This window comes from Chaetodon auriga, chromosome 11, assembly GCF_051107435.1.
Source record: "Chaetodon auriga isolate fChaAug3 chromosome 11, fChaAug3.hap1, whole genome shotgun sequence".
NCBI classification, from domain to species: domain Eukaryota; kingdom Metazoa; phylum Chordata; class Actinopteri; order Chaetodontiformes; family Chaetodontidae; genus Chaetodon; species Chaetodon auriga.
Genome location: NC_135084.1, coordinates 10,997,501 through 11,012,989, shown reverse-complemented (window position 1 = coordinate 11,012,989; position 15,489 = coordinate 10,997,501). Strand labels below are relative to the sequence as shown.

Genomic DNA, 15,489 nt, shown 5'->3' with positions numbered 1-15,489 from the left:
CAGAAGAAAAACCACTGATAGACTTAAACTTATTCAAAACTCTGCAGCTCAACTATGAACCAGAACTAGGAGCAGAGAGCACATTAGTCTAGTTATAGTTGCTTTGCACTGACCTCCTGTAACTGTTATTATTAGTGAGTGAGTGAGTGAGTGTGTGTGTGTTTGTGTTTGACATGTGTACAGAGGTACAGGCGGATGCACCTGATTTTCAAAATAAAACTTCGTTCAGACTGACAATCAATAAAATATGTTTTGTTCAGTCTCCCTGTGCGGCCCGGTACCGAATGGTTCACGGACCGTGGCCCGGCGGTTGGGGACCGCTGCTATACGGTACAGCTTTTTTAAAATAAAAGTACGTTTTGAGAAGTGAAATACATTGAATTGCTAGTAACTTACAATATGTCCTTCCTAGAAAAAACAAACAACAAACAAACAGAAATAACGCAAAACAAACACAAAAAGCTGCAATGTGGAAATCTGCTTCAAAATGGAGATAGCAAAAATAGATGTACTTGCACATTCCGGCAAACATTCAAGGAATATATTTACCACATCCAAATGTTCAAATGTAAATGATGAAAAGTTTTAGTGAAAGTCAAACAGAGTTTTCTGCCTTTTCAGAGAAAATAGTTGAATTTTAAATACTTCTACTTTTAAATACTATCTGGGTTCACTGAGAGACTCTAAAAACCACAAATAGTGAACTTTCAAATCCTAAAATTAGTAGCATACCCTTAAACCCATTAGAAACACTCCCAAATACAGGATGCTACATTTGAATTGTTTTGTGTTGAGATTTCATTGGATTTTGACCTGATATCTACGTTTGGTTTGTAAGATATGAACAAATCTGACTACATAGGGTAAAACTGGCAAGTATTAGTTCTGAACAAAATGGAGGATATTGTGTTTTTGGAGATAAACTACAAATATATCTGAGTAATGTCCAGTGTTGAAACCAACGAATGATGATAAAACTAGCGTAGTGTAAGAAATGCCTGAGTAATGACACTAATATATTATTTATAGTGTTTCTTTGATCAACAATCTCGACCATATCACATGTAAATCATTACCCCGCCAAGAGACTACTACTACTACTACTACTACTACTACTTTGAAATGAATGTATCTGCAAATTTCTCCTGTCATTGTTTTCTTTAGAAAAAGTACACAAAACAATACAAGTTACTTAATAATATATTATAACTAATAAGTATGTATGTGTCCTTTGTTTAAGTGTGGGTAACCTATCATATTTACCAGGAGAGGGCACCATAGGACAGCATGTCGTGCAGTGTCTTACTGCACCTTTCTGAAATATGAAAACAATAAAATACGTGCAAGAACAAATAAATAAATAAATGAATAAATAAATAACAGTCAAACAAACAGTCTTTGACTGGAGTGAGTCTGCACACCATTGGTTCTCTGTGACACAAGTCAACACCACTGGACTAAACATATCATTAACATATGAACCATTGCCCAAATGTGAAACCTATGCAACTCACAGCTGCTGTTTCCCCTTTCACCAACAAGTCTAATTGTACAGGGCCAATCTGCACAACCAGTATCCTCCATAATTCATTTTTTGTTTGCTGTGAGGCTAAAATCAAATACATGCTTCTTGTACTTATTCCACAGATTATAATTCAAAGCACTGATTAGACTCTCATTTAGCCCCTCTCTCTTTGTGCACCATATTGTGCACCAATCCACGTGCATTCTTTTTCACAAGGTGCACGGATTCGTATGGCACACATACGCATTGCGGTGTAAGCCTTAGACACTGTACGTCTCAATGCACATGGTCACATATTTATTTTCATTTTTGCTCAGTGAACTCAAAAACTGCACTCATCCTTTCATAATGCAGAGGAAGAATATGGGTTGTAAAAGCTGTATATCATACATGTGTAATGCAAAGCGTGCACTGGCATCATATGCAGTATGTTTCTCAAAATAGGTTTTACACGCCCTCAAAATAATTTTATTCTCACTGCTGATTTATTCATTAAAGACTAACAAAAACGTCCTGAGTAGAAGTGAGGGGTTGGGTTGAAGCCGCAATCAGAGTCTATACTGTACCGCCACTTTATGTATTATAAAAGGTTCAATTAACTCATGCACTGAAGTGTGGCATATCAGTCCTCAATTAGCAGTACACTTAATGAAACAGGTGCAAAGTGTTGCCTGCCATTAAGACCATACTGCAGTGCATACTCACCACAGATGACTCACTGGGATATTTGCTCTTGATATAAGAGACTAATCTGACGAATACCCACATATCCAGCTCTCATAAAAAAACCCCAAAAAACTTGAGGTTAGACTGCTTGATCTAAACGCCCAGAGTCAGTCCTTGAAGGCCTCTATTATTGTCTCTAAAACCTTGTTAATTTGAAGGCCAGACAGCCTGCCAGTTAAAAGCTTTCTAAGCTAAATGGACCTAAAGGGAATTTTCCAATGAGGTGTGAGGAAAAGAGGGACAGGTTGAGTAGTTCTGCATTTTCTGTGAAAATGGGGTGTAATTGATAAAAACACAGATGCCATTTAACAGTGATTTTTGTCCTGTGAAGGAGCTCCAAACAAGCCTGCAATTTGGACTATGGATTTTATGCAAAGTGCACATCCAATAACAACAAAACACACACTATTATTAAACTAAGAAATATAATTTATTGCATAAAAATTATATTTAGTTACAGGTAAGAAGGCTAGACCATTTATTTACAATTGGTACTTTACAGAGATAAAATAATGTCACTGAATCCATTTTGTTTTTTTCAAAAATGTCTGTCTTCTTGAACAAAGGCTTAATTCTTCTCTTTCGTGGGAGCAAGGAGGAATCCAGTCCAGCTCCAGCAGAAATGATCCAGAGCTATGGCCAAAGATCCAACAGATACTTGAGAAATCTGGACGAATAAACACTGTATTCTACAGCTAGCCAGTCTCTGTAACAAGATTTGAGAAAAGAAAACAGTCCTGCAGTGTTCAGGGATCCAAAGTACTGAACCGGTCGTGTTCAGATAATTCCTCACGGTCAAAGACCTGCAGGGCACGAGTTCATGATGTTAGTCACAACTTGTCTTGTAGCCATTGCACCACGCTTTGTTTTGTTCTCCCATATGTGCTTTTTCAGTTTTAGCTTCCGTGGTCAGTGATCCATTTCTTCTGATCCAGATGGAGAATACCGTCACCAAGAATGCTGAACCACTCTTAAACCACTTTAGGATACAAAATCAAAACCCTGTCAATGCCCTGATCTGAAAAAATAGAGTTACTCTTCCAGGAAACAAAAGAAGTCAAAATGCTTCGCTTTTCTTTTGTACTTGCATAGCACTTACAAAGAGAAATGACAGATCTTTAGCGTGTGCATATACTGCTTGTGCACACCCACCTGCCCAAACACACTCATTCACTCAACACACTCACACAAACACGTTCACACATTTTCAGTTCATTCACGCGAAACAGTGACACGACTCACTGCTGAAGAGGAGGGATACTGCCTGTGTTTTGGTTTTTGTGGATTCAAAGATATGAACACTTTTTTTTTTTTTTGCTTTGCGGGAGAAAAAGACTCACTAACACACAGAACTTAAGTAATGACGTTACAGATGACAGCGTTTCAATTCCCGTCGAACAATAACTGACAGAACAACAGTGGTAATGCAAACAGCTTGAGGACCCTGACCACAAAGCAGGTGGCTTAGTAAAAAGGTTAACGACGTGCTATCAAAATGAGAAAGGGAGACAAAATGAGTTGATGGATGGACAGATAGACACATAGATAAGTGGTGGACAGAGAATAGATCAAAACAAAATGCAGTTAGTGTTGAGGTAAATTTGATGGTCCCTTGCTGCCTAATTATTCAAGGCAAGGCTAATCTATTCTGTAATATTCATCTCTGAACAGCAGAAACTGCCCTCAGTCACAGCAAAAGCAAAATGCCTACAGTATATTCACCCGGACATTTGACCACCTCTAATCGTGTTTTACAGGTTATACTTTACATTTTGAATAGATACACAGTATTAAAAATAACAAATACACATGGTGTTATTATTCACAACTGAGACATCCACTGTGTACCTAACTCTCCCATTTGGCCTGCTCTACTAGAATCAAAAATAAAACACAGCAGCTCCGTAGCCTAAATAAGCACACACGATGGAACAGCTTCTATATGATCGTTAACAGCACTGACAATGAAAAAAACAAAAACAAAAAAAAATACAAACAAAAATCCACAAATATGGATAATAACTTAAAGAGCGTTCCCCAAAGGAAACTTTTATGGGATGACCAGAAAGCTCTCCTGCAGTTTATTCTCAACAGATCGGAGGAGTGTGGCGGAGCGATAGAGGAATGCGAGGAGAGATGAAAGAGAAACACCCCTGTGAGTCGGAATGATATGCCAAGGCTTTGAGGCATTTGTTGGTACAATATAAAGAGTCAGTCAGTCTAGTTATCCGCCAATTCTTAAACAAACTTCAGAATTCACCCTCCTACCACAAAGAAGAGGCAGCTTTTATTTTCAGCACAAAGCATACGCTCAAGCCCTCAAACCTTGAGGGTTCGGTCCTCACATGATTTGTCGACAGTTGAAGCAGTTAGACGAGAAATCCTAGCCTGTGTGATTCAGAGCCGGTTAATGATCAGTTTGTCCGCTCGTGTGTGTGTGTGTGTGTGTCTGTGTGTGTGCGTGTTGCAGTGTGTCTGTAGCCTGAGGAGGTTGCAGACAGGTCGGTGCTGCCTGTCATTCACTGCACACACAGAATGATGATGGAGAAAACAAAAGCCCCTGCCATGAGGTGAGATGGTGTTAAATCATGCACTTTCATGCTGCTGCTGAGACATGGGTAATCCCCGTGTTAGGGTCTGTGTGTGTGTGCGCCTTTGTGTGCTGAATACATGGATTTTTTTTTTTTGTTTGTTTGTCCCAAAGCTTTGTATATACAAGAATAGCATCGTTTCAATCTTTGAAGAAGACAGTCAACATCACATAGGACAGATTACTTAACACCCATTTTACGCCTTTGTACCCTCAAATTGGTTTCACATCTTGCAGATGCAACATTGCTTTGGCGGATTCAAGCAGAATCAGGTTCGCAGTTATCATGGGATGGCCCGTGTGGGAATGGGTTCTGGTGAGTATGTTGCTACCGTGGCTGATGAAAAGGAGGATGAGGCAGAGGTAATACAGTACATGTGAAGGAACCAAAATGCTCTGTGGGCTTGTGATTTGTGCATATTCATAGGCAGGTATTCTTATTTTCATCACGGCGGTCGGAGAAAAAAAAAAAAAAAAAGTCTTGCTTGCTCTCTCCTTTCCTTGACCAATCAACAATCCCCATCTGTTGTCATGACAACTAACACCTCACTTTTGCCCATCTCTTCCAGCGCGGTCGCCAGAGAGACCAGGTCTGCGTCAGCTTGGTGACAAGCTTCCCATAAGTCCAGTAGAACACCTGTGGGGCTGGGCTTTGTTGCAAAGTAGTTCAAGTACCTGAGGGGAAGAAAGACAGGGCAAGAAGTAAGACGACAAGGACAGAGTACTCAAGCAAGCGCTCCATTATTGATTCCAAACATTCAGTCAGTAATACTGTATGTTGCAAATACTACTGCTGCCACTTTATATGGCAGTCTAATATGGATGCACAGATGACTAACATATCGCAAAAAGCAGGATTAGCTCGTTAGCAAGATGAAATATCTTGCAAAGGAATGCATGGCTGAATCATAATCCTGAAGTTAATATTCAACTCATGCTTTCCACATTGAAATCAGTGCAGCCAGGATAAAACAGAATGTTGTACAAGTTTTGCATGTTAACCCAACAAGTGCTAATTTCATAAAAAACTTAACCAAAATCTCTCTTTATTCTCACTGGCAAAAAAAAAAGAGGACACAAAATATTATTGACTGTTTCGATGCCGGTTCCTGTGCTGCGCGCTCCATATCAGGACTACACACAATGAGCACAATCAACTATTCTACAGAAAGCAAGACATGTCTCTTCAGCTATTCTATGGCCTCATTGTCTCTCTTCTGATAAAGCAATGCCTTAGTTTTTTTTTCAGCCTCATTGTGATGAAAATGGGCCCAAATGTCACACAGTTTCTTTCTCCAAAGCCCTGCTGGTGTCATTGTTAACTTTACATCAAACCCAGACCAGACGCTTTCTGCAAATCTGCATCCTTAATCATTCAACCTGTGGTTTCAGGTCATAACCTGCATACATCCAACCTCAGACAGTAAATATCTACATGCCCCCTTTTGCACTATTCTGAGTTATCACTTGACAGCGACAGGCAGATCTGACCTGTCAAAGCCCAGACTGCGTGCCAGTAGTCTCCAGTCACATCCTCGAGCACTGGGTGCATCCAAACTGGCACAGATCTTCTGGCGGATGGAGTCAGGCAAGCGAAAGGCATAGGGTCCCACCTGAGAGGAGGGCAGGCAGGTGCCTCCTGAGGGGAGCGGCGAGTGTGGCGGTAGAGTCTGGATTGACAGAAAGGAAAGAAGTCAGCGTTTTTTGGCATAGCTGTGCGGCTTTCATAGCAGCTTTATCTGTGTTATTTTCAGTTGTCACCCTTACCTCCTGAATATCCGTGTGCAGCTGGAATATCTGTCCCTCCCCTTCTACCTGTCGGACACAGATCTTGCAGGTGAGCTGTGACACCGCCAGGCTGCCCCTCTCCAGGCTGAAGGTGCAGTGCAGGGGTCTCTGACTGCCGCTCCAGATGTGATAGAAAGGAATCTCCTGTTAACAAAGCAAAAGGTTAGGAGGGAAAGCTGAAAAGCAAAATGCTCTCTGCACTTTATTAAAAGCTTTGTCCTGAGCAGCACAATCAGGACGGACCTAGACCATTCAAGGAGAGTGCAATATGCTTTATTTTGATATTGAGTATTTCCACCAACTGGGTATCCGTGTGTCAGAGGACAATTTGTTTTTAAAGCGCACAGTCAATAAATTAGGACCACTATCAGATTTCCTGTTTGTTTATCCAGAGAGGGTTCAGACTGCAATCTTGCTGCTGCCGCCAAGAGAATGAAGCAGATGGTTGGATGTTTACAACACCAGTGAATAGCATAAAGTGCACTAGCTGTATTTTCTGAGAAAACTGCTGTTCTACTGAAGTGAAATCAAGAGTTTGTCAAGCCACAGTTTTTACTCAGGAGTTATTGCCTCTTAGTTTTTTAAGTTTGGCTGAAAATTCATCAGTGGATTTATTAATCTACATTATTAAAGCTGCTGATGATTTGTGCTCTGTAGACAAGAACATCTACGGGCTGTTTTCTACTATCTGCTGCATTTGGAGTGTCTCACCTGATACTTTGCCAGTAGTTTGCTTCTCCAGTGAGTGTGAGGAATGTCGTGGATGGACAGGCGCAGGTTGTGGTAGCTGTCTTTAAAGAGCAGCGGCTTGGGATCCTCCAACAAAACTCCACCTAGACTCCTCTCCAGATCCAGCACCTCCTGCACAGAGGAGAGGGAGAGAGAGAGACAGAGAGACACTGGCCTTAGGGACACATTTATTTGATCAGTTTTATTATGGGCTTATCATTTCAAAACATGCGTTCAAAAACGTCTAATTAAAGCGCATCGTCATTCTCTAAGTTGGTGTCTCCAAGAGGAAATGTGTGAGAGCTAACAGTCTGAAAGCTGTTTGAACTTTAGCAGCCAGAAATCATGTAATGTGATGCCAGCAAACCGTACGCAGCACGCTCATGTTTACTACCCCGGCTGCTCTGTGAACACTTCATACAAAAGGGACTGGGAGAGGGAAAATATTTAACGTCACCGGGTCCAACTGTTTCTGGATGGAGCGCTCACTTGCTGTCGAGTAGGGAGTTTGTATTGTACTGTACTATTTTGAGTCGTTGCTTCGACCGGGCAAAGAAGATTCAATATGTGATACCAGAATTGGATTTTTTGTGGGTAGGGTGGATCTGCAGGGCCTCAGTTTAGAGTGGAAATGACTCCTCTATTGGCCAAGACAACTATGGAAATAATGTTATTCTCCTGTGTAACGCTTCATATTTCATTATTTCATAGTGTATTTTTTGTTTTTGTCTTTGGACAAGTGTGTTATGTGCATGTTGTTTATGACCATATCAAGCTCTATTTCAGCTGTACTTTGCAACTGAAGCTGACATGATGCACTTACTCTTGTCTTTTCAACTTAAGTAAATTACCAGTGATGCACTTAAATAATATTTACACAATAACTATTGTATTGCCAGATTGACTCACACAAGAAGCAATCTATTTCACAAGAAACAGGGTAAGAAAGAAGAAAGGTACGCAGACATGTTTACATAGAGAGCGGCAAACACACAAGCAGCACCTTGAGTGCATGTGGGGTGTCATGGATGCAGTAGATACGGAGGCTGTAGTCCAGGGAGAGGCAGGGAGCTCGGGGGGCAAACAGGGCCAGCTGCAGGCGTTTGCAGGCAGGCTGTGGAGGGCAGGACTGGCCCACCAGGCCGTATGTTCCCAGCTGCTCCATGAGAACATGACAACACTCCTCCTCCAGCTGCAGGTAGCACGGAGACGACAAAGTCTCCTCTCCAACTGTCAGCACCTCCTGCAAGAAAGATCAAAGTTCAATGATGCCACATCAGCTCAACAAGATATCTATTGTTTGGTACCAGACAGAGGCTGTCCCACCTCCCAAGCCCCCTGGTGTGTCTGTGTCTTGAGTGTGAGGGTCCAGTCGGGAGTAGGTGTGTCTAGCTGGGCACAGTGGGGCAAAGTAAGAACCACTGGGCGATTCAGCAGCATGCCGGATGGGCCACAGCTCACTACAGGACTTAGTACAGTCTGACTGCCTTCAGAGGGTAGCCTGTAAATGTCACACACACCCATACACCCACCCACACACACACACACACACACCCAGACAGACGGAGAACACTGGGTATTTGCAACAGTTGCCAAAACATCGCACTTCATTTATAAAAGAACATCATGGCCATGACACGCTTTGGAACATGCTGGTATTGATGTATTTGATGCCCACTGAATATCAAACTTCCAGAAAATTGGCAAGAAATTAATCCAGTCCAATTTTAGTGTAGAAGCTGAGACAAGATTATCCATTTTTTATCCTCTGAAAAAGTGATAGAACTTCCAAATAAACTTCAAGTGGTTCGCAGTAGGTGAGCCTTGCATGCAAAAACTTCTGATTGAGGTGAGAATGAGGTCTATGCGGCCTCGTGGTTGCAAAACAGAGGAGTGAAACAGAGGAATAAAGATGAAGGGCACTCACGTAGTTTTGTCCCACTTGTTGATAATGAGGTACATCTCATAGAACTTCCCCTGGGGGATTGTGCCCGGGGGGACCAGCAGACTCACACCTGATGGGGGAAGATGTCATGACTTATCTTGTCTTATGTGTGATTAACTGAACGCACTGGTGAATATGAATTCTGGGTTCATTTGCATGTCAAAAGATGGCCGCTTGTGATACCTGTATTGGGGATTGTAAGGCGTCCTCCCAGGTTACCCAGGGTGGCACTGGTGCTCAGCCCAGGCTCTCTGGAGAGGGTGTGGCTGTGGTAGTCTCGCTCTCTTCCGACAGTACCCACCGACTTCAGGCTGAGGATCTCCCCGTCCGAGCAAATGTCCGCGGGGAGCTCCAGGGAGGAAAGAGTGGAGGAGTTATACACCTTGATTTTAAGACTGGGCAACGGGTCGAGCAGGGGAGAGGTGGTCATGGGGATTTTGTGGGGGCTGTCGTTGACCCCGTGCTGCAGGGAGAAGAGCGGCCCGCGGAACGCCCCCGCCGTGGCTGTCAGATCCGGAGGAGCCGAGGGATGCAGAGGGTGGGGGTTGTCTGTGGACAGGGGAAAAAGAGAGGAGCTGTTCTCTTATCACCAGAAATGACACTGGCAAGGCTGAGAGTGCTAAAAGTGATGCCAGTGAAATGGATTAATGTTGCTAATTAATATTTGATGGCAAGAACAAGAGAAGGAATACCATGACAAATGTTTCAAGTGTAATGCAGTAAAGAATGGAGAATGGGCTAAGCGACAAGAGATAATGGTTTGAAGAGAATTAATTTATGGGACGATATAAATAGCAGTGTGATAATGAAATGAATTGAGAAGTGCTTCTGTGACGATGAGTGAAAATAAGAAAAGTTGTGAAAATAAACACAATGATTAATCGTGTGTGAATGTGTCCTGACTGATGTGTGTGTGCGAACATGTGAGATGGTACGTGTGTTTGTGTGTGTGTGTGTGTGTGTGTGTGTGTGTGTGTGTGTGTGTGTGTGTAAGCTGACCCTGTCTGGGAGGTTTGTAGTTGCCAGGGTGGAAGGCGGCGGTGAGAGCAGACGAGGAATCGGTGATGTCTCCGTGGAGATGGCGGCATCTGCGGCGATATGCGAGCACTCCCACGCACAACACCAGTATTACACACAGCAACAGGGCTCCCACCAAACCGGCGTAGACTGCTACATCCATACCTGGAGCCAGCGCTGAAAGAGGGACAGAAGGTCAGGCGGTCAAGACGTCATGAAGAGTAATTAGTTATTGCAGTCCAAGAAATGATTCGTCGATTGAATGATAGTTGATCACCTGAATATTACATTACACCAGAACATTTGCTGGTTTCTGCTTGTTAAATGTGAGCATTTGCTACTTTTCTCTCTTTTATACCAATGGAAATTTAGTATCTTTGCAGGCTTGATTTGAAGACCTCACCCTGGGCTCTGGGAGAGTACATGATTAAATGAAATTTCAATAGATGAATCAATTATTGAAATAGTCAGTGGTTGCAGCCCTTTTTTTTGCCTCGACAGCAACACTTTTAATTCACATCTATCTTCGAACGGCACTGACTTGACCGTATGTACACTGAATGAGTCACTGTAATTATTCCTTCTGTCCTCCCCGATCAGATCCCTCCCTAACATGACTCCAGTGATCCCTGTTCAGCTGAAGCTAATGTGAGGCTTCAGCAGCCTCACATTCTGTTTGATTCTAGCTGTGGTTAAAAAAAGATCATTCAGGAAAGCAACATTAATAAACAGCTTCCAGTCTGCAGGGGGCATATCTAACAACAGAAGTAGGCCCTAACTTCACCTGCTGCCTGCTGGGCTGGGCTGCTGGGTGATTGATTGTGACTGGTCAGCAGGCCCACCACAGCCTGCTTTAGCCCTGACTCCCAAATACTAGCAGAGCCATACCCAGCCCTGACACGTGAGCCAGTGACACCACAGCAGAAAAGAGGAGAAGACAAGGAGCAAGGGAGACAATGAAGTGCAAAAAAGAGGGACTAGACAGGCTGGATAAACAGAGGAGGTGAGAGCTGGAAGAGAGGCAATTTGGCAAAAGGAATAGGAGGGAGTTAGATAAGGTTGTGATTTGTTGAGAGGACAGACGGATTATAAGTGTGGTGAGGAGGAGAGAGGAGATAAGGATAGCTGTGCTTGAGGAAAAGAGCAGCAGAGAGTGGGGAAGAAGTTGGGAGGAAACCACAGACACTACAGAGCAGCAGTGAGAGTAGAAGTAAGAGCGGAGGAGAGGAAAGCCGGAGGCAGACGGGCTGGCAGAGTAGAGCTCCCATGCTCACGTGGCGCGATGGAACCGAATCCGACAGCCGTCCGCACTTATTACCACAAACGGAACAATAGCGAATTAGGTGCATTACCGCGACTGCTCTCCCATGAGCCCCCGTCACATTGAGCTAGAGGAATTACCATCACTTCAAAATGTAAACTACTGTATATCACAGATTAAGCGAAAGTCAGACAGAAATCAACTGTTTTTCTCCAGTCCGAGCTGTACTTCCACCCCATAGCCTATGGATCAAAGAGGCTAAGCTCAGAGGCCTGTCATTTTGCTGCCTTCACAGCACAGCTTGCAGATTTTTTTTTTTTCCCCTCTGACATGTTGGATTAGAGGCAGCTTTTTGGGAAGTTTGTTTAATTACACCAACATCTATTAATCCCTTTGTTGTATTTGTAGCTTCTCATTTTTTCTGATCTACAGCTGCAGCAAGCTGTTATGTAAATGCTGCAACGCGCTAACGTGGAGTCAGCTCAGAAACCTATGTTACGCTTAGTCAACATGGGAGACAAGATGGAATAACAACACTCATAAGCAGGCTGGACAAGAAGGTGAGGCGCGTCTTCACTGAACGCGATCGGAGATGACAACAGAGTGTGGACAGACAGGCTAAACGCACAACGCCGCATTCAGCTCCGCGTGCTAGCACAGATGTTAGGACTCCCAGTCTGTATGAGCGCACGCACACACACACACACACACACACATGCACAGTACAAACACAAAGAGTATGAAGCAGTGAAAGAGTGAAGTCATGGGAAGGTGAACTTACGATGGCTTGCATGTTCAATAGAAACCTTTTTATCTGTGTGAGCAGGAGAAAAAACAAGAGAGGAAAAAAGAAAAAAAAAACACAACATAAAAATGGATGGACTAGTCGTTATGCAAATGAAAGATACAATAACAATACAAAGCAGAAATGGGAGAGCAAACAATAGCTCATCAATATGAAAACAGAAATGTAAACATAAAAGGCACAAGCAAGAAAACAGACCTTTCTTCTAATAATAACCTCGTCTACAAATGTGTGGCACTGCGAGATGAAGTTCAGCATAATTGTTTACATAATGCACAAGGACTAAAAGACCATTAGAAATGACTGTGACTGTGTCACTGGGACGAGAGAGGCAAAGGTAAAGACAGTTTTGAAAATGAACAAGGACGCTGGTGTTGTGCGAGGGAGGCGATGTATGAAACCATCACTTTATACACCCCACAGGGTACGTTACCACCTTCATCCTATGAAAAAAAAAAAAAAAAACCATCTCTATCCTGACAGGAACAATCATTTGCAAGATAACGCCAACGTGAATCATCCCTGAGTGGTTTGATGAATATCAAAGCCATCTTTCAGAATCGTGTCACTTACTATATCTCAAACCAAATAACCTTCTCTCCCAAGCATCGTCAAAACACCAAATGGATTCCCCGACTTTCACTTTCATCCAGCGGCAATTAGACTCGACTCAGAGGCAGTGAAGATGATGGTTTGTGGTGTCTCAAAGCATTCTACATTTATGATGGGGGTATTTACCCGATCCTCAGAGGGATTAACAATGAGTGAGATATTACAGTCAGCTTCTATTGTTTGATTGTCTGAAGCATGTTAGGAACGCAAATGCCATCAGGACAATTTGTCTGCAGAACAGTCACATCAACGTGCAGGGAAAATAAATAAGGCAGGCAGTCAGTAACCTGTAGTTTGCCAAGTGACACATTCACAGATTTTCTGCAGCACAGTGCTTCCCATCTTCCCCCTCTATCAGAGCCACTTGAGTACATGTTTTCCTGACAGCCCCCTGAGAATGCTCTGCTCTGTACAGCCAAATCAGACAGTGTATTTGTCTAATCTGGCTGCTCCATGGAAGCCTGTTTATGTCAGGACTCGCGTGTATGCCTGATAGAGTTGAAGCGCGGCGTTGCTCTGAGTGTGCGTATGATCCCCCCCGTTGCACGTGCATTTTACAAGGTTTGCATGCATTGGGTGCGTCGGTTAGTGAGCTTGTGTGTATGTGTTTTTAAGTGTGTGCTTGAATGTGTCTCACTGCCTCTGTGGATGTGCGTCTCTAAGATTCTAATGCGCTGTCAGCTGGATTCCTCCCAGCTCATCACGGGCTGCACATTGGGTGTCAGTGTGATTCTGACTCACTCTCATATGCTCTTCCCTGTGCTAATTTCTCAACTTGGCCGTGTCATGCTCGCTTCCCACTCCATGCGCTCCCTTAGCTTGCACTTGCTCTCTCTCTCACTCTCTTTCCATCTGTGCTCTTTAGATGTGGATCACTTACCTTCTCTCTTTGTGAACCTAAATTTTGCCTCATGGAACATCTGCCTGCGATTTAGCTGTTTTGCCTTTCATCTCTCTCTACATCATACGCGCTCTCACTATGCTGCCATGGCTAAACACCTTGGGAATACAGTTCTATTCAAAATAGCTTTGAAATGCAATACACCTTATAAAACTGTGAACTATGAGCAAAAGAAATCACCGCCTGCAAGTCGTGCTGTTATCACTTCAACAAGCTCCTGAAGCAACAAATAGGCTGTTCGGGAACTGACCCCTATAGATACCTCAGAAACGCCTTATTCTTTCACATATTAGACAGAACTATGTGCACTAGTGGACTCATCTCAGCATATGCTGATCTAGATTAAAGGGCCACCTGAAGGATTATATGGCATCAAGAAATATATACGAGCCAAATATTGGCTCTCTTTTGACATTTAACAACGATCCCAGCTCAAACACTTTGCTCAGGTGACTTACTGCGCGCACACAGCCCCTCGGTGCAGTTCTTGCTCTCCATCATGCTGCCGCTGCAGTGCTTTCCTCCGTTCCTGGGTGGGGGGGCTTGGCACTCGCGACTGCGCCAGTGGGTGCACTCTGTCCCACAGGCGGACCACTTTGCCCACTCTGTCCAGCCGCCATCCACTGGAATCACACAGGAGAGTCGAGAGTCTTTTTACAGCTGATCGAATGACTCAGTGGAATTGGGACATGACATTACAATCTGGCTTGATGCATATGTAATGGCATAATTTTGCAATTAGCAAAGTGCATTCTGAGCTTTGTTTTGCTTGTTTTGTCAGGGTGGTCTGACACATGAGGCAAAGCAGTAAGTGGGAGAATGGCGTGTAAAGCACATCACATTATGTTCCAGATGTAGATGATGATGTTTCATGATGAAATCAAAGCAGTTACATGACCAACATGCTATTCTGTACTGCCTGGATGAAAACTTGGGCAGCAGCCTGATTTTATCTAAAGTTAAAGCTCATGTGCAAGAACACAGCTGAACACCAGCATCCGATGTTTTAAAATTTATCCTGGCCTTTCTTGCAAAAAGGTTCCTTTGGGAAATTTCCTAATTTTCCCGTGCGTAATGACTTCACCGTTAGAAATACGACAGACGAGTAAGTCATCTTCACCTGGGCACAGTGTGGTGCAGGTCACTCTCTGGAAGGGTGGGCCCTCGCAGAAAGCTCCTCCATTCAAAGGGGCAGGATTGGTGCAGCTGCGTGTTCGTCGCTGCCAGCCCCGCCCACACCGAGCATTACACTCTGACCATTCAGTCCAAGAAGACCAGCCTCCGCTCACTGACAGAGACAGACGGACATAGTGAGTGACGTTAACAGCGATGAGGATGTAGACACCCAAGACGTGAATGCAGCCCTGCTACCACCACAGCATAGACAGTTTCACCACTGTCTTATCAGATTTAGGAAGAGTTGCTAAAATGTAAAAAACACGACATGAGGAGCAGGTGTGTGTGTTACCATAAACAATAAGAGTAGCCGTGCTGCTGCGTCTTTTGGCCACCACGTTACGAGCCACGCAGGTGTAGTTGGCGGTGTCTGAGAGTCGGGCCTGTTTGATGATCAGATCATGATCAATGGTG

The 15,489-nt window shown here is 43.6% G+C and overlaps 1 protein-coding gene across 2 annotated transcripts in view; it reads right to left on the bottom strand.

Moving 5' to 3' along the window:
• Positions 1–4,946: 4,946 nt before the first annotated feature.
• Positions 4,947–15,489, bottom strand: part of unc5b (unc-5 netrin receptor B) — a 44,403-nt gene continuing 33,860 nt past the window's right edge. Inside the window, exons 5-17 of one of the 2 annotated variants that reach the window (XM_076743784.1) lie at positions 15,368–15,489; positions 15,020–15,187; positions 14,358–14,522; positions 12,363–12,395; positions 10,303–10,497; positions 9,487–9,852; positions 9,286–9,373; positions 8,685–8,859; positions 8,362–8,601; positions 7,341–7,490; positions 6,609–6,773; positions 6,333–6,511; positions 4,947–5,516 (exon numbers count right to left, since the gene is read on the bottom strand). The exon at positions 15,368–15,489 is cut by the window's right edge and continues 59 nt beyond it. In XM_076743784.1, coding sequence (XP_076599899.1) covers positions 5,351–5,516; positions 6,333–6,511; positions 6,609–6,773; positions 7,341–7,490; positions 8,362–8,601; positions 8,685–8,859; positions 9,286–9,373; positions 9,487–9,852; positions 10,303–10,497; positions 12,363–12,395; positions 14,358–14,522; positions 15,020–15,187; positions 15,368–15,489 — 2,212 coding nt within the window. In that variant the 3' untranslated portion in view covers positions 4,947–5,350. The remainder of the gene's footprint in view (positions 5,517–6,332; positions 6,512–6,608; positions 6,774–7,340; positions 7,491–8,361; positions 8,602–8,684; positions 8,860–9,285; positions 9,374–9,486; positions 9,853–10,302; positions 10,498–12,362; positions 12,396–14,357; positions 14,523–15,019; positions 15,188–15,367) is intronic. The other variant, XM_076743785.1, reaches the window with a different exon arrangement.